The following is a 23,089-nucleotide window of genomic DNA, read 5'->3' as shown; positions in this document are numbered from 1 at the left end:
ATATATCCGATTCTTAAGCGGAATACCTTAAACGATTTTTACATCGACTCTCCATCAATCTGCATCAAAATCTAGAAACAAAATATTTTTTTGATTTTCTCCCAAATTTTCTGGAGGATACCCTTCAAAAGTGGGGAACATGCAAGGAAGCACCTTATGGCCCACGGAGAAGGCCATATCTCTGCCGATATATATCGATTCTTAAGCGGAATACCTTAAACGATTTGTACATCGACTCTCCATCAATCTGCATCAAAATCTAGAAACAAAATATTTTTTCGATTTTCTCCCAAATTTTCTGGAGGATACCCTTCAAAAGTGGGGAACTTGCAGGAGAGGACCTTATGGCCCACAGAGAAGGCCATATCTCTGCCGATATATATCTGATTCTTAAGCGGAATACCTTAAACGATTTGTACATCGACTCTCCATCAATCTGCATCAAAATCTAGAAACAAAATATTTTTTCGATTTTCTCCCAAATTTTCTGGAGGATACCCTTCAAAAGTGGGGAACATGCAAGGAAGCACCTTATGGCCCACGGAGAAGGCCATATCTCTGCCGATACATATCCGATTCTTAAGCGGAATACCTTAAACGATTTGTACATCGACTCTCCATCAATCTGCATCAAAATCTAGAAACAAAATATTTTTTAGATTTTCTCCCAAATTTTCTGGGGGATACCCTTCAAAAGTGGGGAACATGCAAGAAAGCACCTTATGGCCCACGGTGAAGGCCATATCTCTGCCGATATATATGCGATTCTTAAGCGGAATACCTTAAACGATTTGTACATCGATTCTCCATCAATCTGCATCAAAATCTAGAAACAAAATATTTTTTCGATTTTCTCCCAAATTTTCTGGAGGATACCCTTCAAAAGTGGGGAACTTGCAGGAGAGGACCTTATGGCCCACAGAGAAGGCCATATCTCTGCCGATATATATCCGATTCTTAAGCGGAATACCTTAAACGATTTGTACATCGATTCTCCATCAATCTGCATAAAAATCTAGAAACAAAATATTTTTTCGATTTTCTCCCAAATTTTCTGAAGGATACCCTTCGAAAGTGGGGAACTTGCAAGGGAGGACCTTATGGCCCACGGAGAAGGCCATATCTTTGCCGATATATATCCGATTCTTAAGCGGATACCTTAAACGATTTGTGCATTGATTGTCCATCAAACTGCCTCAAAATCTTAAAACAAAATATTTTGAAATTTTTTTCTTAAATTTTCCCTTTAAAAATGGGGAACCTTGAGGAAAGGACCATATGGCCCACAGAGATGTACTATATTGATCCGATATTTAAGTGGAATACCTTAATTAAAAAAAAACAATCGTTCTTTATATTCTTTGATTTTGTAATGTGTTTATTTTCATTGCTTTTCTTGTTTAAGCTTCAATGATCATACATATGTTTAGGGTTCATAATTTATAATACTAAGTAATGCCAGTTGACTTAAGCCTAGAGACAAATATTACAATTACAATACATTACAATCGATACATAATTTTGTATATTAAATATATTATTCTAGGCGCGGCTTCGCAGCTCACTGCGACCTTTTGAGATGCGTTTTGCCGTCGATTGAACTTTTTGAACAATAACTTAGAGTCTAAATGCAGCACTACGAAAACACACAAAACAGAAATTCGAAAGTCTACACAAACTTAAAGCGCTAGTCCAGGACCTCAAACTCCTGGTTCTGGGTTAAGTAAGCGTCTCTACCGAGTAAAGCTACGTATTTACAGGTGGGAGTCGGGAGCCTTCTTTCCTCTGCTCTTTCTCCTATGTACAGTGCGAACAGTCGTCTGTTCGAGTGTTCACTGTTTATGCTCCTCGAACTACAGATGTATGTACAAAGCGAAGTGTATCACAAATAAACCAGCTGCCGCCCACATGTCGGTCCGTCCGGCGATTAGCATCCCGCTGCATGGGACGCTTCCGCCCAGGGCTGCAGTCCATGGAGCGCCGCCAGAGGCGCCCCATTCACACCCCCCTGGGTGCTGAGGGGCGCTGACGGAGGGGCAAAGCCCTTGCTAATAGCTTCCGCCTGAAGGGAGAGCATCAGCCTGTTGGCAGCCTGCCGTTCCGCTTCTCGCTCTTCGGCTGTCTGACGTCTGAAAAGAAAAGGAAGGTCAGAAAAATTACAATATTTCTATTTTTCTAAGTATAATATATTGGCTGTATTGTTTCATACAGCTATGATTCCCATTGAGCTTAATTATTTCATCGTTAAATGTGAACCGAATTCGAAGCTACATAAAGTTCTGGGCTATTAAATCCATCAGCCGGCAATCGATGTGAATGATGACATTTAGTCTTATCTGTTTAAGAGTATCGCTTAATGTACATATTCATTATGGAAAATCAATTTGCGAGAAACTCATTTCGGGCTCTGACGTTTGTTGGGTGGGGAGTGGCTCAGAAGCTCATCAAGTCATTATGTGGGCGGCCGATTAAGACCATTTAAAACTAATCAAATCAAATATGCTGACTGCCACACAGGTCCAATCAGCATTTATCTCTGTGCAATGGTCTTGTTTTTATGGAAAATTAATTTCGTGCCGAGTGGAGCTGCGTAAAATTGCATTTTAAATGTTTTGTGCTTAAAAGGGATTTGTGCCCACCCCCCGAAACTCGGTCGATTGTGCCCTGCCAACTGATAAATTATTTACTAGCACATTGCATTGCAGATGCAGTTGTCCTTCAGTTTCGATTCGACTTCCCTCCCCCGCGTTTGCGCAGCATTTTGCTCTAATTGTGGCCATGGAGCTGGATCTGCCACTACCACCACCACTGGTTGAAAATTGCCACCACCATCGCATTTAGGAAGCTCCAACCACCCCCGCACAGCTAAGGGATGTTTGTGCGCCATCTTGAATATTTCATGAGCTAATGAAGTTCTTATGTTGCCATCTGAATAGCAGGTAGGAAAGAGTTTCTCGTATCATAACCACAACTACCACGCACATATCAAAATTATTGTTTAATATGCTTTCATTAAGGTTTTCATCAGCAATGTCATCGTTCAAACTACGGTCTCATAAGCAGCAAGCGAGCCCATTAAAAATGCATTAGTCTGGGTATTTAGTGCAAACTTTGGGCCCACAAATTGGAATAACTAACATGGGTACCCAGTTGCCCCACTAAAGGATATTTCACATGAGCCCACTCCCGAATTATTTCCGAAACCAACTCCTTTCGGCGACGTAACAATTCAATTGTCTGTTTTTTGGCAGAAAGTGAGTTATTAGACGCCTTGCTTTTACTTTTTCACCTTTTTGCCCTCAAGCTGGGATAGCTGGCTCTATCGGGCAGCATTTTTAACAGCTACCGCATGAAAAATTCAACGAAAATTGATTAAAAACTCCAAAACGGCGAAGCAAACAAACGAAAGTGGCTCTGTGCCGGCGAGTGCGAGTGTGTGCGAGTTTAATTTGCTCTTTGGGTCTGAGACACGATTGTAATTTATCTCCAGTCACGGAGCTGGGAAATGCTACAAACGCTTTACAAATGTTAAATGTTGGTCTCTTGGCGCCATCGCGTTGATGTGGAAAGTTTTTGTTGCCATCCGAGATAAGTAATGGCCGGGCATTAGCCTAAAATGTTTATTAAAGCTCGGCACATAAATTTTCCAGTACTCCCCCGCCGCCATCGCCGTTCATTTTCCCACTTACCAGAAACAGGGCTTAAAACTGTCTCTGGCAACTGGCAGTTCGGGTAATTAAAATCATTTCACACACTACACGCAAACGATGTCGGCAAGTCGAGAGCCTGGTTTCCTGGTCGAAAAAAGGTCCTGCGGTAATTATCTTTCAAGACATAACAATTTAGTCAGGCCATTAATTGACTGCCCAAGGCGGCCAAGGAGCTTTCCAAAGCCCCCAAGGATCCCGAGGGACTGGCCGACCGCAAACTTGAAGATTTCCCCCGCAGGACACGTGCCGAAGCGTCGGCCTAAAGAAGACTCCAAGTTAATTTACAAATGGCTCTAGCCATTGTAATTAATTTTATTTGATTTTTCGGCAACGGGCGGCAAAAACTTTGCTTTCAGTCAAATTGATTTTGGCTCTGTGGCTAAAGTTTTGCCTAGCATGTGTGTAAATTTTTAATTAGCCAGCTATCAGCAAGGAAAGTTTTGCATATGTCAGGCAATTAATATAAAGTGAGTTACTCACTAGGTTTTCCCAAGGTTTTTCCCAAGAAAAGATGTTAGATGTGAGATGGCTCGGATTTTTGGGATGATAAATGAGCGTGTAATTAAAAAGGGTTTTAGCGGAAACTTGATTTATGGCATAGAAACTAATTGAATTATGTACCCCAGAAAAGGGCGAAAAAGAGCTTCACCAACAGCCAGACAAAACTCAGACTTGGCCATTTGTTCTAGCCCAGGAAAAAAACGGACTTCCACAGGGATTCAACGCCAGAAAGTATGCTTCAAATATCCACAATTGTTCTTTCCTCTGTTTTATATCTTTATTTGTGTCTGTATCTGTATCTGCTTTGTGTCTGGATCTGGGGTTCGTCTGTTTTTCTTTCTATTTTTTTTTGCTAAACACATTGTTAGACACTGACAGGCAACAAGAGTTCATTCATTTGGCCGCGCAATTTGTTATTAATTATTGATGGAAAGTTGTTGGTGTTTCAATTCAGTAGAATCGTTCGAAAGACACTCAATAACAATACTCGTAATGAGGCAGTTGCCATGTCGCCAAACACGTTGCTATTTATTAGGAATTGGCAAAGCAACGACTTTATGCAATCGCTTCGTACATAAGTTGCTTAATGGGCATCGCACATACGCCATGTTGGACAGGGCTAATTATTCAAATTACTTGCAAATGCAGCGCAGTGTGCATTAAGGCAATTATGTGAACACATTACACATACCCTGGATATTTACGAGTTATGCTAACTCGTAATCATGGCGCTGCTATAATGTGCCATTGCCATTTCACTTAACCGCAAACGAGCCGTGGCCGAGGCAGTTGCCGTTAACAAAATTGCGTTTTACATCATTAATTTTTACGAGCTGGAATAGGCCCAAAATGGCTGATAAGCCGACTGCCGAGAGGACTGCCCCGTTTGCCTCGACAACTGGGCCTGCTAAGCGGCAATTAACGCGTCTTGGCCGCCTCAGCGCCCTGTTCCCTTTCTCCTGAGAAAAGTTTGAAACTCCCGTCCATTTAGCCGCCATTTGCCATCATTATTATTATGATCGTGGGTAATCGCTTATGAATTCATCCCGCCCTGCCATCTAAATTCGTCGGCACAAATTATTCCATATCCGAATACTTTTAGTTGGCAGTAATAAAATAGAAAACAATTTGCCGCACGCAAGCACCCCCTTAACGCATCAATGCCCCACCAAATTAGTCAGTTCCACCAAGTTCCAATGAGTACACGTATTTACTAACATATCCATATATTTACTTATCCAAACAACTTTCGTTGGGGGCCTTATAAATCAAATTTGTAATTGCCGTCTGACAGCTAGTTCTAGATGCGTGTTAAGTTGAAGCCTCTACACGGCAGCCTACACTGAATATGCAAATCCTAATAACACGATATGTAAATTAACTCTTCAGTGAAAGAAATAAATGAAATATATGGAATTTTATACAATTAGTATTATTCTCTCTTCTCTTCTCATTGAATAATATTTAATGATTTTCCAAAGACTTTTTTTAACTAAAACTTTTCTTGAACATTTATTTTGTTTCAAAAGAACCCCTTTTAAGCTATTTTTATTTATAGAAAAAAACGGTGCCTATTAGCTTAACAAGAGCAAACTTAGTGGTTACAAAGTGTAACTACCCCTCAGGTAAGCCCCATAAATACGCTCCCCTGTCTTTGGGGCTGCGAGTGCTGCTCATTTAATGTTCTCATGAATTTTTTATAAGCCATTTACTCCCTGTTTAAGCCAGAAACTTCAGTCTAGTTGGGGTATATCATAAAAACCATTTTCTTTGTTGGCTCTTACAATCCAGATTAAAAATTGTAAATTGAATTCTTTCAATATTTTTATTTAAATATAAAAAATATTTAAAATCTATGTACGATTTTTCTAACCAAGACATCTATCCAATTTTAATATGAATACCATTTTCTAGAGCACTTAGAAGTCGGTTATTCCTTTTTTAGCGCTTTTCCTTATTTTTCTTTTTAACAAAAAGCCTTTTGTGCATATTGTAGTTTAAAACAGCACGGAAAAGACAAAAAAAGGCAGAAATGCGGGGAGCATAGAAGAGGGTAAGTGTCAAGCTGTCAGCACTTCCAAAGTTAAAAAAATGGGAACGAGGGATGAGCATGGGTATTGATTTTTTGCCTCAAGCTCAGCTGGGGGCTTGAAACCTCTGGTCGGAGGGGAACGAAAACTCACCTCCACTTGGTGCGTCGATTCTGGAACCACGTCTTCACCTGGGCATCGGTCATTTTGAGACCCCGAGCCAGAGCCGCTCGCTCGGCGGAGGCTAGATACTTTTGCTTGTGGAATCGCTTTTCCAGCTCGGCCACCTGGATTCGGGTGAAGGAGGTGCGCGGCTTTTTTCGCTTTGGCGGCGTGCGATTCTGGTAGGGATGTCCGATCCTTCGGGCAATGGGAAAGGCAGCTGTAATGAGGGATAAATATAAGTACTATTAATCTGCTGGCTCTCCTCTTCATAAAAAAACACTTATGCCTATTATTTCTTTACTGTAGTTTTATGTATGTTATGTATAGAAAAACATCGCTACCAAGCGCATCCCCTCAATGCGGTGTGTGTCCTGGCGGGCAATTAGCAAACAATAAATTCCTAGATAACTGGCCATTTCCGAAACCGCTTCCGGAGTTGAGTGGCGGCACCTGTGCCACAGCATTTAGAGTACTTAGCGCTCCACGTTACTTGATGGCTGGTACCTGCTACCCAATACCGAATACCCAGTACCTGTTACCTGGCCCTCCCGCTGGGAAATCAATTTAGAGGCCGCTGACTCGTTGGCCAGCGCCTTGCCTAATTGCCGGGCCTTGAGGTTTCGGGTCTAGCGGTCTGTCCATAGGAACCGCTTATCAGAGCGCCTTGTAGACAAAGCACGCGACATCAATTTGGTCTGGGCTGAGTCATAAAGTCGCGCTCTTAGGACGCGTAAGTGACCCAGTGTCCGGATCCGGATCCGAGTCCGAATCGGATTCCCAGTCTGGATCTCGACCAAAAACGGTGGCTGAGCCTGCACTGGCGCTGAACCTTTTAAAATTCCTGCCAGTCGCCTGTGTGTGTGCTTTGTTGTTTATTGGGTGCGATAAGGCGGGCAACAAAATATTGAGGCAATCTCGCCAACAGCAACACCAACGACGAAGCCAACACCAACGACAATTAGGAAACCGGCTTAAAGACTGAACACGCTGCAGGGGTCAAGCGAAAAATTAAGCGAAGTCTCGTGAATTTCTCTGAGAAATTGGCTAGCTGTCATGCCTTTAGAGAAATTCGCTAAAACAAAAAGAGCTTGCTTAAAATGTGTCATGCGTATTCAAAATTATAAACCCAATTTAGCGAATGAACAAGTCAAATAAAATGTTGATTAAATGGATGAGCAGACCCCAGCTTCAATGTAAAATGCTTGCATTTTTAATTAGATTTAAAAAGATGAATGCAACATTCATATTATCCATTTGAATGATTTTATAGATTTATTTTACACATTTCCAAAACTAATAAAAGCGCGGCAATAAAAGCACGGCTATAATAATTTACTAGAGCATAAATGTCGAATAATTTACAGGTCCAAATTGCTTTGGCCCCAATGCTACTCAATGGTACCCCCGTAAAACTTTCTAAAATATGAAAACCTCTTTATCGACTTTAACTAGGCCCAACTCCCTTCGGAAATTGGCTTTAGAAAATGGCGCGGGGCTGTCAGGAGCCATCAAATGGCAGCGAATGTATGGCGGGTGTTAAGCTGACAAATCATGCTTCTTATTGCCAACATTCACGGGAACCCTTTTTCGCTGTTTTTTTTTCCGGTCGCAGGCATAAATTTCCAATGGCTTTTGGGGTCATGTGGGTTGCCGATCATTTGAATATTTCAGGCAATATCAATTTCAATAAAAAGCCATTTATCGCACCACATAAGCAGCATCCTTATGATTTTCCCGCACACAGGCGTGGGTATCCTTTAAGGATATCCCGGCTTAGAGGGAGGAATAAGGCGCATAAGCATAATTTTATAGCTTTACCGGCATACGCCTGTTCAGCCACGTTTATTTATGATGTTTTGGCTCAAGCTCACATAAGTATCTCGCAGATACACATTCCCCGGCGGTGTGCGTGTGTGGTTGTGGCCAAGACGCCTCGCCAGAAATACGTAAAATAAGCAAAAAGCTTTTAGCATGCATTATTGATGGCGGCCTGTGGCTCGGCCTGGTTTTCCACCCTTTTATCCCCGTCTTGGCTTTTTAAGGAGCTGCTACACTTTGACCTTTGCTACTGATTTGCCACAAAACTATGTAGTTAGTAAGCTTTTTAGATACAATTTAGCAGAGTGCAAATAAGATTTTAGGTGAAACGAATTTTCGAATCAACTGAAAGCCATATTGCTTCACTTTCCTATCTCTAATTCCTTGGACATTACTCCAAATTCGTGTGGGCAATTGTCGTGACAAAAGCCCAACTCCCATTTGGATTATTATGGCTGTTATGAAACTGCATTAGGGGCCAGCCTGGCCGAAAAGTAATTGGCGCCTGCTGCGATGTTGTTTCCAAAAAATAACGAAAATTAACATGCAATGGTTATTAATCATATGGCGCTAAGAGCTCTGGCAGGGGAAATAGAAGGGAATTAAAGGGCAGGGGCTCGGAACTGAAGCCTGGTGGACGCTCGTTTGTCTTGTTAATGAAAAAAGCCAAGGCGCCAGCTTATCAGCCACAAGGCAAGCGACACAATAAACACAACAAGAGACAGACGACGAAGACTTCGACGAAGATGTTGACAAAACGAAACGGACCGAAACCGGCGGCCGGGATCACCCGGCGGCCTCATAAGTGTGCCTCTCTCAGGTGGACTAGACGGATCAGAGTGGATCCCCCCGCCTTCGGGACTACGGATGCATCCCCTGGCATTCGGCTGGCTAATTAAAAGCTGACCATGTCAGTTGGACTCAAATGTGAATGTGAAGTGCGGTATGCAGCGATAAATAAATAAATAAGCCGGCGAAGACAGAAAACTCACTCACTGGCTGAGCCCTGCGACCGCCCAATGCGTAATTAATTCCTTTTCGGGCTCAGCGCGAAATTAAAAAGTCATGTAAACCAGCTCATTAAAATAACTAAAAAAAAGCAAGAGAGGCTCAATGCCATGCCGATGCTATGGGCGGATGTTGGCCATAAAAGCTCAGATCAGATTGTTCCTAAGCCGCTTTTCCACTTGGCCGAAAATTCCCCGAATATTATGATCTATAGGCCGAGGGACCCTGATCTGAAGGATCGATAGCTTCGGTGCCTGGCTACCGAGGCGTAATAAAATCAACGCCGTCTCATTATTTCAAAAGGCTCGCGCTGTGCCCCTCCGCTTGTAGCTACAAGTGAAGCTTATAATGTAAACAAATTAACAAAAGGGAGTCCGAAGATCCCTGGCCGCATACAGATGCATATGCAGATGCAGATACTCGGGCAGATGGGGATATCCGAAGGCAGATACAGATACAGATGCGTATGCGTATGCAAATAAGCAGTTCATTCCTGTGTCGCTTCTGGGCGGTGGCTCAGCGTTAAGTTTTTAACTTAAGCTGCGATTGCGCATTTGAAGGCAAACATGTTTTTATACTTTAGCATCCCATGAGGATACACTGTAGCAAATCAGAGTCACATACAACAAAAGGTTTAAATGGAAAGGATCATTTAAAACTAGAATTTTAAGCTGGTACCTTAAGCTTATACCTTAAAGTTCTACTACAAGTATTAGCTCACAATAGCCAACAGAAAATTCAATACTTATTGAATTTCCTAACTCAATCATAAGGGTTCCAGTCTAAAAATAATCTCTGTGTATAGGTCTGTGGGATGTTGGCCTCCAATGACATGCCGATAGGCTTGTTGCCTTAAAAGACTTCTGTGATCGCGCTTATTTGGGGAACAGTAGCAATTGCCACCGCGGGTCATTAGGGGAGCAAGCAAACCCCTCGGACATGGGCCACCGCGACATGGGGCCTTCTCCCTACAGACTCCACTCCTTCGACTTGACTCACCTGCCAGCCGATCCTTGACCGCCTGATGGGCCAGCGCCGCGTGATGCAGCGGCGGCAGCGCCCAGGTGAGCGGCGTTCGCTGGGGCGGCACACGCAGCACATGGCCAGCGGCCGCTGCCGCCGCCGAGGGGTACAGATGCGGATAGGAGTAGAGGGCCGCGGCGCTTCCGTACGTCGAGTTGGCAATGCTGGTGGCCAGCTTATAGGCGGCCAGGTCCTGATCCTCGGCCTGCAGCAGCTCCTTCTCCTCGCCTTTTTCCCCATTGTTGTTGTTGTTACTACTGGAGCCTGGACTGGCGCTGTGCGGATTGTTGTTGTTGTGGTGGTGATTCGTCTCGAAGGGTTTGGATAGCAGGCGTGATATGCTGAAGGGGAGATTCTCGCTGGACGAGGAACGCGTCTGCTCCGACTGCAGCGATTCACTAAGGAAAACGAAAAGAAATGAAATCGAATATAAGCAGAGAAACAGAATGCATATGGGCGCGGGCTCATTAAAAAGTGTCGCCCGATAAGCGGAAAAGCCTGAGAACATTGGTAATAATTAAGACTGGACCAGTTCCAAAGCCTCTGAAAAGAAACCCACGCAAGCGGATAAGCCCCACCAGACATACATAGGCACAGATCGTGCGGACTACACTGCGTATACGCAATGCGGCTAAAAATTAAGTAATTATGCAAATGCTGACGGCCGTTAGTGACATTTAATACGCGCCTATAAATCATCGGCCGCCATCAAGTGACGCACTAAAAACAAGTCACGCACAGCATTTAATTTAAAAGTCCAAAAATAAAAGCCATTTGGAAAAAGCCAGTAATCGTATCGGAACAATGATTTCAAATTGCCAGAAACACACTTTCCAAAAATGAATAGTTATAAGCTCTGTATATTCTTTGTTCTTTAGTTGCTACGAGTTTTAGCCATTTGGTGCTCTATATTCCCTGGAACGCCTGTTTTATGGCATTTTTATGACATGCTCTATTAAAATGTTAATCCGACAAACGATCCCGCCTTTGTCTCTGGCCAAGATCGAACCCGTTGTGGTCCATTTGGGTATGGCCTTATCAGAGCGCGTTTTTGGCGCCTTAGTAATGTGCGTTTTATCGTCTCGATCCATTCGAACTCTTTCTATCTGTGGACTATGTAAATTCAGGGAGTTTCTTTGTAAGTTTATGGGACATTTTTGACTTGATTCTTTTGGTGGCATTGTGGTCAATTCATTAGCGTTTAAGAGGTTTGTTCACACCGTTCTTCATGCCGATCAACAGCATGAATGGAATGGAAGCAGTTAGCACGGCCTTTGCTCGACATTCTGTCAGCTTGTTAGCCCCCTTTGTTGCTGTGAAAAAAGATGTTTTGTACGCTCGTACAAAAGAGACTTTGTCCCCGCATTTTAATTGCGTTAAGCCTAAATCGAAGAATAGGGATTTGAACGCTTTGTTAAAGAAAATTCAAAAAACTATTAAAAAGTGAGAAATATGAACTCATAATAACAACATTTTATAGGTTTTCAATGCTTTCATAGTATTTTGAGTAATAAAATTTTAAAGCTTTACCATCAAATGAATTAGAAATGCATCAGAAAATAAACCTTTTATAAAGGTTTGAAAGTTAGCTTTAAAAACTTTCGATTGAAATGGTAGTTGTGGGAAATTTGAGTTAAAGAAAATGTTATAAGCCCTGCCGCTATTCAACCAATAATTCTATATCCTTCGGTCCCCAAAATGAATTTCTACCTCAATGGCGTTTCGGACTCATCGTAGCAGCTGCCACCGTCCATATCCACATCGGATCCGCTGCCGCACGACATCCGGGAATCGGAGTCAACGTCCACGTGGATCTCCTGCTCCTCCACATCGTCGCCGTGCTCGGTCTCGTGGTCGTGATCATCTTCCTCGTGGCTGGACATGCTGCTAACCAGTGGCGCCAATTTGGGAGCCCTTCACTTCACTTTCTTGGAACTGTCAACCTGTGTGTGGCACAATTGTAAAAATCACTCTCGATAATTGTTAGCTATTTAGTGGCTATTTCGTCACACTGGGAGGCACACACAGAATGTTTTAGTTTAATCGATTGCGGATTTTATTTGCGCGATTTAACGCGACTCGTCTCGTTTTGAGATCCGGACTGCGAACTGCGGTTACGGCCACGGATATGGATTACGGATCACAAATTGCGAACTGGGAGCGGGCGCGTGCTGGCGGGCGAAAACGTTTTTCATAAATGCAATCAAAATGTGCCGACGGACACTGGATCGCCTCTTGGCTGCTCTGCTGCTGCTGTGCTTCTGCCTTGGCTGCTGCTGCTTCTGCGGCTGATTTTGCTCCGGAGCTGCTCGTTGGTGGTTCCAGGAGGATGGTGGTTGGAGTGAGAGTCACCCCGCCGGAAACAAGTCAAACTGGTTGCCTGCCGCGACGACTGCGGCGCTGACAGCGACTGCGGCGTCGACTTCCTTCCTATTTCGGTTAACGAGCCAGTTTGCCACCTTGTTTGAACCTAACCTACCATAATTCCGCCACCCGCCCCTGGCCCAGCACCTGTTCCTTCCTCTTCTGGTTGGTCCGCCCATCTCGCCATCCCGCTCTGTTATCGCGCATGCGCCGCGTTGCCTCTCGCTCGTAGAAACTGGTTTTGCTCTGCCCGCCGATGGGCAGCACTGGCCGGTAATTGGGCCCGGGGGCGTGGCCAAGCCCGGTTGCCATTGGTTCCCCCTACAGCTGGGGGGCAGTTTGGAGCTCGAAGCGGGCTTTTTGGAGCCGGGAGAGCTGGCATTTGCGACGACATTTTAAATGGAAAACGTTTTGCTTTTGGGGTTTTTTATTAGACGAGAGCATGAAGAGAATGTATTTTTATTTTGATTGTTTCTATTTTCGGGTTAGCCAAGCGTTTCCAGCCCCCCCTCCCCCTACTCATCCTCCTTCACCTATTGGGGCTGCCCCCCTCCATGGAAACATATCGCACTCGCTCTCCATTTCACATCTCGCTTGCTCATTTTTAATGGAATTCGAGGTGCGAGCGAGGTGGAAAAATCGACTCTATTTTCCGACTCTTTTCCATGAAAGTGCAAATGTGGCAGATTAATAGCACAATTGGAAATAGCGTTCTGTCAGCTTGAGTTCACAAAGCAGCGGATTTGCCAACGGGAGCAATGGGTAGGGGTGGGGATCTTGGCCTCCGCACCGTATTCCTAATGTCCCTGGCTACTGCTGAGATCTTTATTAGCGCAAAGTGTTCTAGTCGCTATCGCCCGGCGTTTGGCATTTGGCAGGCTGCGATTGCGATAAGAGAGAGTCTGGAGCTGAAAACCACACGAATCCAATCCATTTGCCATACCTATCCTCTAGCCAAACTATGCAAATGGAAATTGCATCTTCTGCTCGGCGGATGCTGCAGCTTTGGTATTTTCGCTCAAGTTCACCCCACGGGTTAATTGGCACTTTTCTACGGCGACTCGGGCACGAGCCACGTTCTTTCTGGCCAAGATCTCAGGTGTTGCCTGAGCCGGCTTCGGTGTCCAAATGCGAATGGCAAGCGTGTGGCATGTGTGGGGCCACAAGTGGAATGTGTGGTAACCCCATCACCACATCCGCCTCAGTGGGCGGTGGTTACCATTAGTTAAAGGACTCATCGATAGTTAGTAATGGTTATAATTAGTTGTTTCAAAATTTTATATATCTTCTTGACGTCTTGCCTGTACCTTTATGAACTTTAAGATCAGTTTAAGGTGTTAAATTATGATATTCTTCTTGAAGACCAAATGATTTGCCTGAATAGCATTTCATTTTACCACTCACTTAACATTTTAACCAACTCCTAGAAATAACTATTATAAATATTCATTTTTGCACTTATCGTGCCATGTTTCTGTGTCAGACACGAACAAATCATGGCCAAAAATGAAGAAAGGCAACAGGCAATTACTGCATACTCAATTGCCCACGCACACAGCTCCATGTACGGCCTCACAGATACGCGGATACACAGATACCCCAATACACGCACATCCTACAGAAAAGGACATTGGAAAATTCACGACGCGAACTCTCATTTCTCCTTGCATCGCATCGTGGTCATGGTGGCTGTTGCTGTTGCTGGTAGGCTTTGTAGTCGGCTAATTGGATTTCATTTGAACAACAAAAACAACAACAGCAGCAATGGCAAAACAATTGCCATAATAAAAACAACAAAAAGAACAAGAGAAACATTGCCTCCGACCATGGCAATTGTAATGCAATTTTAATGCAAAACGAGAGGCGGCCAACATTTTTATTGCATTTTTACTTTTATTTCACTTAATAGCAGGCAGCAACAATAACTGCAGCAACAACAAGAAATTGGTGCTTGGTATGAATACGGAATGATTCCAAGACCACCACAACGATTGGCCAGGGGCGGGGGATGAATCTCGAGATGGGGGATCCAGATGGGGGATGGAGATGGGAAGTCGGATGGCAAGGTGGCATGGTGGCTGGGTGGATGAAAATTAGTATGCAGCAGCGCACTGCAGTTGGATGGCAGGCACACCAGCATCCGAAGGAGCAAAAGCAACCAGAACAGAATTTAACTTAAGTGTAGTCCACATAGATACACTAAAAGAAATAACTGTAGCCATACTTTAAGTCATACAAAGAGGATTTGCGAATAACTAACTATAATTTATAATATACAAAACACCTTTAATCAAAGCCAAAAATGTGTAATTTTATTTTTTGAAATTGATTTCAGTGTATGCACTATAACTGGTGCAAGCCTCGGTAGCAGTTCCACCTCCGGTGTGAGTCTCTGTCCCTCCAATGTTGCCAGGACTTGCCACTTGACTTTATTGGCAACTTCATGGAATATTCAGCAGCAAAGTTTTGCGCAAGTGCCTCCGAATAATATCGCCTTCAGGGCAGCTCCTGCTCGAATTCCTGGCAGCTTCGCCAGCTTCATTTCGTATGCATTTTTATTTGGCTCATATACAAATGGCGGAGCACGACGCGAGTTGATTTCGTTGGCGGGGGATGCAATCCAGATTGCTATGACAGTGGCACTGTGGAGCGGTGGGCGGCCCAGCCCTGTCCAAGTGTCACTTAAAATGCCAATACTGATTATGGCTACCTCTTTCTGTCAGCGCCCTTCTTATCTAGCTGTCTCGGTCGCAGGATGTCGCAGCAAGGATTTTATGTGCGGTCAGGGCTTGGCTATTATTGGTGACAGCTTTACCTTTATGCGAATCTCTTTCAAATGCACACGTGATGGGGAATTCTCGCCTGAATGTAAAGGGATAGATACAAATAGTCAAACGCTAAGATAATTATTTTATCTTAAAAGTTGTGGATGCTAGAACATCATACTCGAATGATTTGTATATAATTCTCTTAATAAGCCACATCCTTCTCGTATCAGTACACTTCATTGAAGTGATTTCCCCAAGCACTTAGAAATACGGCTAAAGCTCAGTTCCTAGACCGAAGACGTCGTGATTGTTTTTCGAAATACGTTCAGTCTGTCCTCACTTGGATTCGATTAGGGACTGAGCCAAAATGGTTCGATTTGGCTCAAATGCGTGTGTGCTTTTGTGTTAGCGAATTGGCCACACAATTTGCCAAGCAATAAATTAACGCATCAATTATTGATCCGTCCGTTGTGTCTAAGAGGTTTTGGCCACTTCCGAGGCGGATGGTGAAAAGAGAACAGCGTCCCACGTCGAATGTAATTTGGCTCGAATGAAATCTTGAAGTTGGTAACTCTGATTTTCACTTTAGAATAGTTACATTTAAATAAATATTATTAAACTTATGTTTAAGTCAAATACAAAATTTGTCTTCTGACAAATATCTGAAATATGAAAAATTATGGTAGCCATAAATTGTATGCCATTTGGAATTCCTCAACCCCCAATTCAGAGTAAGCTATCCAAATTTAATTAAATCTAAATGCATTTCCATTTTAGGAATTATCTTAAGAGAATCGAATCTGTTTCTCCATATATTGAAGGGGGTTTCTAATTAATTTCGCCCCCATTGCCAAACCACTTAATGGCCAAGAAGGAGCTACTGATTTTTATGGTTCCGCACACACAATCGGGTTGGTACTTACACACGCTAATCTAACCATACAGAAATACTTGAGTTCATGTATGTTGCATGTATATGGGCATTTTTAATAAGTATCTGATTTTTTTCACGCAATTTTTTTCCAACATCTTCCACACAGGACTCTTACATCTGGGGAGGAAAACAATGCTTTCCCCTTTTCCTCCTCCTTTTGGCCAAATCGGGGGGCTGCTTCAGTCGTTTTATAAATTAAATATGCCCTCGCGCCATTCAAGTAGGGAGTTTGAGCTGCAAACGCAAATTTGGCACAATTTTCAGGCCGGGTTAAATGGATTTTCTGTGGGAGAACCGTGGGTGGGCAGGGAAGACTCTCAGCCTTTTGGGGGGACTCTGATTGCGATTGTCTGAATGGGCGACACACCGTTAAGCAGTTCATTTGTAGGCAATTTTCGTGCGACTACAAACAATTTCCGCACTGTGTGTGCGATTAGCTTCCGAATTTATGGATCATTCCCGCCAGCTTTGCAATGGGGGAGTCATGATTTTTATTGTTCCAAGTGGTTTTTGGCGGAGGGGGAATTGTTTGGTTTTAAATTAGAGGGAGTATAATACGGGGGTCATAAATTCCCTGCATACAAGCCCGATTTTATACCGAAAATCAATTAGTTAACTGTGCATATGGGGAATAAATATTAAATTATCAAATGAATATATGAAGGAATAAAAAGTTTATTGCTTTTATCGAAAATCGAGGGAGAACCCCTTTTATTTGTATCTAAAGAATGTCGAAATATTTTAGCGCATTGAACTAATTTATATAACAACTCTTTTAACTTTTAACGAAAAAATTCAACTTTTTACCACCTTTTTGCCACATAAAAATAATTAAATAAGACACGCTCGTAAAAGCCGAACAAAGCCAAAGCTTTCGTTTAAGCCTTTTTCTTTGGCTTAGGCCACAATAAAATGATTAAACAAATGCCTCCAATGACCAAAACCGATCTCGAGAAGACATTAGATATTTTTAAAGCAAATTATAACATTTAAGTGCCATTAAAATGCGGATCGTAAAAGTGCCTGGCATGGAATTCCTGGCTTTGGTTTCGAATCGAAGTTTCTACAACCCGTTCGGAATTCGATTTGCATATACAAATTGGCTAAATGCATTTTAATCGCCTCGATCGGGTTACAAATATTAAACCAACACCTTGCCTTTGGCTCACTCCTATAACAAGCCCATATAGTAGTACTTATCTCAACTACCCAAGTTAATTGCTTAATTTGTTGAGACAGACCCCGATCGGGGTGATCGGCATAAGGCCCTTAGCGCATTAGACAATGCCTCGAAAACCTTTTCTACCTGATGCAGCCCATATATAGTGGATGACTCATATTTGATTTTTTTGGGATGCAATTTGCTTATCGACACTCCGAAAACGACTCGAGAAATGCGTGTCTCCTGGCGGTGGCTTCAATAATTTTATTGCTATAGCCCAAGTTGACGGCGACGTCGCCGCAATCAATTAGCATTGTGACCTGTTTCTCAACCGATCCCCCTTCCCCCTCGCCTTCCCCTTACCCACCTGTACCTTTCCACCTTCCGACTCCCTGCCCTCCTTTACAAATCTCCTCGCTGCTGGCTGCTCACTCTCGCATTCTTATCACTTTGACGCGCTCGTTAATGAACGAGTTGGGGCTGGTACACAAAAATCACACTAAAAAATAATTCCTTGCAAATAAAAATATATTTTAAAATTAATTAAACTTTTACGACAATTGATTCTTTAACGAACAGTTCTTTAAAGCATCATGTTCAAACCAAACCAAATCAAATTTTCTTTCAGTTCGTTATAGTCACATTTACTACTGATATAAATTTCTATAAAATCTTTCTTTCTTGTGCTTTTATTATGATTATTGTTATGGCGCCGTTTCTTAAAAGCTTTTTGCTTAAAACGCATTTTAAATGTTAATTAAAATGTGTTTATTTCTTAAAGCAAATCATTAACAAGTTTCTGGCCGAGGTGTTTAATATTTAATTTGGGAATCCATGCCCAATATTCGCATGGGAGCAGGCTAAAAAATTGCTGAATGTGAGATTATAAATGAGTGTGCACCGGTGACTGAAATTGGAATCAGAAATCATTTTTCAAATGGGTATGCAAATTAGCATTTTCCATTTATTTTTTCCCTGTACACATTATTCTCCTTTTTCCGTTCGGGTATAACAAATGAAAATTTTCATCTTAGCTGTCCTGTCTTTTCCCAAAACAATTAAAAATAGCAAAAAGGCTGCCGGGATAACTGTGACTGGGATCCAGTGGAGCTTCGTTCATCATGTGAAATGCACTTTAGTGAAGAGGAAAAAGCTGGGCCGGAAGAAAGCAGGAAAGCGGAGAAATTAGGAGGGCCTGTGAATCAGAGTTCACTAATTTAAAATGGCCTCATGCCGGTGTCAGCCTGGATGCCTGGCCTGGTGTCCAGGTGTCGGTACTTTCTCGGCTGGGAAATGCATCCAGCGATTTTGAGCTCGGCCGACTGGAGGCACAAAATTGCCTTAGCCAACTGACAAATGAAACTTGTTTGCTCCTCCGTCCGCCCCGCTAGAGGTGAGGTGAGGTGTGGCCGCGTCCCAAAGCACCGGCAAGTGGGAGTTACACGGACTACAGCTAATGGTGATAGAACAACCTCACAGTTGTAAAAACCTACCTCTTGAATATTTGAAAATGGCGGCCCTGTCATTAGCGGAAGAATGATGAACACCACACCACGGATGTCAAAAAAGTGTGGGAATGGGCTGAGCAGTGGCATGCAATTGATAAATTGGAGGCCAAGCGAATGCTATTACTATATCATACATAAAAATACTAATTCAAAACTAAAAAATCTTAATGTTGTATGTATCATGCATTCAAAGGCGATCCGTCAGAACTTCTTCGGCCTCCCATCTGGATTTTACCTCCGCCAAGTCAATCTCATTGGCCAGCTTCCATTACACCCACGCTTTGTCCGACTCCGCTGTCACCATCCAATTGCTAACTTAATGGATCGCAGGCGCAGTTAATAACTCTACCTCCGAAGGCAATAAAAGTGTGCCAACTTGGTAACTCGGACTGCCAAAACCAAATCGGATTCTCAAAGCGAACCGGGAGGCAATTAAAAACTCAACCGCAAAACCGTTGTTAATGACAGCCGGAGAACAGGAATTGGATGCGGGACAGGATCAGGATTCTGTCCTGTCCTGTCCAAAGTTGACCACGTGTGACAAATTGACGCTTTTTAATTTTCCCTGCACCCACACCTCTTAAAACGCAAAGCGCCACACGGATTCAACATCCCCCAGTCCCGACACTCCGGAATCCCAAGTTTTCTGCTGATTGATGACATCGTTGCGGTTGTTTTTGTTGCGGTGCTCCGTGTGCTGCTGATGCCTTTAAAAAGGTGTTTTCATTTTGCATGCAAAAACATCGCCCTGATTAATTGCCACGCAAGATCGCGAGGGTGAAGGGGCTCCAAGCTGGACAGAGGCTTTGCAATAAAAAAAAAGTATTTCTATGTGTTTAAAAAACAAGTTATCGGCGTTCTACATAAAAATTCAAATGATATTTTAATCTTAAATATATACAAAATATTTATTTTTAAATAAAGATGGGAATTAACTGTGCATGCCAATTTTTCTCAGTACACTTTATTTAACAAATGATGTGCATGTCTGGGGAGCCGATAAGTAGCCTGCGAAATGCAGTCGGAGCTCATAATAGAGTTGAAGTGGCGCGGCGACCGCGACTCCGACTTCGAGGCAACCAAATCAAAATGTTAATGACACTCTCAATACAGTTATCAAGGAATGGGGCGGCAAGGATCGCGGCGGAGATCTGGCCACTTGACCGAGCCTTTTAACATTTTTGCCATAGCCGAGTGCCCATCGCGGTTCCATCCTCCCTGTTAAGTTGTCATTTCCATTATGACCATGTCGCTTTAGCATTTAACAAATAGTTGAGACATTTACAAGCGGCGATAAGCGACGGGACTGGCACTCCAAATGCTCGACGATTTGTGTTAATGTATTTATGCCCGAGACGAGCTTGGCCAGCGGCTAATTGATGTCGCCTTTGGGAGGCAAAGTTTAATATTCATATGGCCGGTGGTACCTCGGCCTCTCACATTAATCAAAGACAGCGGCCATAAAGCCTCATAAATATATGTTACATCGCATCGTGGCCCACACAAAGTCCAGTTCCAGGCCATAATTGTCTGGCGCTTTTGACAAGCTAACGCGATATGACAAGACAAGTCAACGGCCCATCAAAAAACTTATCAGAGAAGCCACAAAGAACTCCAGACCGGATGTGGCCGAAGTGGATGTGGATGCGCTCGGTGGGCCATAGCCCTGTCCGAGGCCATTATTATGCCCTTTGTCCATAAGCGATCGTGTTGACAAGCGACCAAGCTTCGTGAATGAAAGCCAAGAAAAATTATAAAGCGATAAAGCCGGGCAACACGCCGTCCGTGAGTCAAACAAAAGAAAACTATCAAGAACATAAATATGCATATCGAAAATGGCCTAGACAATATCAATTTGTCAAGAGATATGATAGAGAGCAATGGAGGGAAACAGGCCTCGTTGGTGGGCGTTTCTATTGTCTTACCAAATGGCCAGCGGAGCAATTTTAAATCGATTTGTCATTGAAGCCAAATCAAGCATATGGCTGGATAGAGGCTGAAGTAGAAAAAAATTAGGATAATAGAAATAGTACAAAATGTAAAAGTACTCTACTCTATTCTTGTATTTATATACTATATCATCTAAGATTTTGCAAGTCTCTTAATCTTATAAGCACGTATTCTTGAATCTGGGATATATGTATCTATTTTTTTCTCTGCACCTTTTGCAACTCTTCATTATAAATCATTTTCATCGATCATTTCCTTGAACCGAGTTAGACCTTTTGAGGCAATGGCCAAGGCAATCAGCGAAAACACTTCCGATGAGATCTCGTATTTGATTGCAGGCCATTTATTGCAGTTCTTTATAGGTATGAAGAGTGAGAGCCCAATATATTGCATCAGCACGTCCGGCGTACACATTTGCGTCATTTTCGCAAAACGTTTTGTTTGAAATTGAAATTGGTTTTGTTTCGCAAGACAATTTAACCGCAAATCGGCTAAAACGATAGGCCCGCCCCCTTTAGGGGCCGACCGTTTATGAAAGCCCATCTCAAACTGGAACTCTGAGAACGGATTGGAGTTCGACTGCGATTTAGCATACCCTACAAAAAAAAAACGAACTACAAAATTGGACACGGCGCATCAGGCAAGCACGTTTCGTATTAAGAAAATCGTCGAGGCCGTAACGACTGGGCAAGATCTGGGTTGGGTAGGAGGTTGATATACAGGTATACTAAAACCCGGGACCCAGCCTTAACCTGCAATTGGTATGGACTCTGGCCATGGCGTCGGCTATGCTATGAAAGACCGACATTCGCAGCGAATCAATTTCAAATAGCCATCCCGTCCATCGTTTTGATCATCAACCAGGCAATTGCTGATTGCCGCAAAATAATTTTTGCATTTCGACTGGCAACAAAAACTCTTTGAGCTGATGTTGATGAAAACGATTTTAAATTATTTTATTGTAATTGCAAAATTGTATTGCCCGACTGGTTCGCTTTCAGCTTGGCTTCATATCCAGCTTTAGCCATGGCAGACTGAGTTTGCTTATGCCTCCCCGCGCCGCATGGCTGTATCAATTTTTTGCGCTTTTTCTGTTTTATTGCTACTCCATTAAAATTGAATTGACTTTTTGTTGCTGTTTTCGTTGCTTTGCTATTGCTATTGCTATTTCTGTGGTGCCTGTTATTGTTGAAAATATAATAATGGTTATTACGCTGAAACGATTGTGCGATTGTTGTTAAATTAAAAATTATTGATTATGGCGCAGATACAGCAGTGAAAAAATATTGGTGGAAAGATACCTTAGAAAGATTTCCTTACATTTCAATAATGGTATAATGATATGAACTGTTGGGGTTTAAAATGAGAGTTTAATTTCCTATTAGTAGGAAAGAAGTAAAAAAAGTTTTTTTAAGAAAGTCGCTTAAAAAATCGTACTTATTTTTTTTACAAACTAATTTTAAAAATAAAACTCCTATAGTAATCATCCGTTTTAACAACGTCTGTTGCTAAAATCTTCATTTCCGGTTCCCATCTGATGGTATATAGATTTTTTAACAGATGTCGCTTTTATTGATCTAAAATGCGGTAGGTGGCGCTACATCGCATGAACTGCGCCATCTACCGGAAACGTATAGTAGCTTCTGTCGAAACTTTCTTGCCAAAATAAACAGAAACAGAAACTAAAATCGCGAATAAAACTGATTTTTAGGCCGAATCGAACGTAAGAAATGCGAAAAAAACCAATTTTAACCAAAAAGGGCATTTGTGAAGGCGCAAAAAAAAAACAGTAAAAGTGCAGTTCAAAGATGTGGCAGCACACGAAAATTTTCCAAGTCTGGCAGCTTCTGGAAATTCAAATTTAAATTTGAGCCAACTTATCTGATTGAGCTGAATTGAAAGATAAATTTAAATTATAAATGTTTATATTAAATTATAATAAATTATAAATGATTTTATTTTCAACAATTTAAGGTACCGGATATGCTATGCTTATTGTAACAATATTTTTATCATTATTATTTATGCAAACTCACTAATTTAATTTTTTTGTTATTTTGATTTTAAAAGTTCCTAAAACAAAGATGCACTACAATTATAAATGTTCATTTACAGAAACAATATAAAATTTAACACAATAAATGGATC

At 42.4% G+C, this 23,089-nt stretch overlaps 1 protein-coding gene and 1 pseudogene across 1 annotated transcript; both read right to left on the bottom strand.

Annotated features, from left to right (window-relative positions):
• Positions 1-1,351: 1,351 nt before the first annotated feature.
• LOC6501375 (T-cell leukemia homeobox protein 3) lies at positions 1,352-12,488 on the bottom strand. The gene is made up of 4 exons (XM_001955066.4): positions 11,966-12,488; positions 10,232-10,653; positions 6,395-6,623; positions 1,352-2,129 (listed from the first exon to the last, which is right to left on the bottom strand). Exons 1-4 carry the CDS (start codon positions 12,136-12,138, stop codon positions 1,928-1,930), a joined length of 1,026 nt encoding a protein of 341 aa, XP_001955102.1. The 5' UTR covers positions 12,139-12,488; the 3' UTR covers positions 1,352-1,927.
• Positions 12,389-12,931, bottom strand: LOC26515534 (annotated as a pseudogene).
• Positions 12,932-23,089: the final 10,158 nt, after the last annotated feature.

The sequence above is a fragment of the Drosophila ananassae genome, chromosome 2L (assembly GCF_017639315.1).
Source record: "Drosophila ananassae strain 14024-0371.13 chromosome 2L, ASM1763931v2, whole genome shotgun sequence".
Taxonomy (NCBI): domain Eukaryota; kingdom Metazoa; phylum Arthropoda; class Insecta; order Diptera; family Drosophilidae; genus Drosophila; species Drosophila ananassae.
Note: the sequence above shows the minus strand (reverse complement) of the source record. Positions and strands in the feature narration are given on the sequence as shown.

Bases quoted from the DNA above. Each gene is read 5' to 3' on its own strand.
- LOC6501375 (XM_001955066.4), bottom strand. From the start codon at position 12,138: ATGTCCAGCCACGAGGAAGATGATCACGACCACGAGACCGAGCACGGC. The intron at 6,624-10,231 runs GTGAGTCAAGTC...CCCTCATTACAG, and splicing joins GGTCAAGGATCGGCTGGCAG to CTGCCTTTCCCATTGCCCGA. The intron at 2,130-6,394 runs GTGAGTTTTCGT...TTTTCTTTTCAG, and splicing joins AATCGACGCACCAAGTGGAG to ACGTCAGACAGCCGAAGAGC.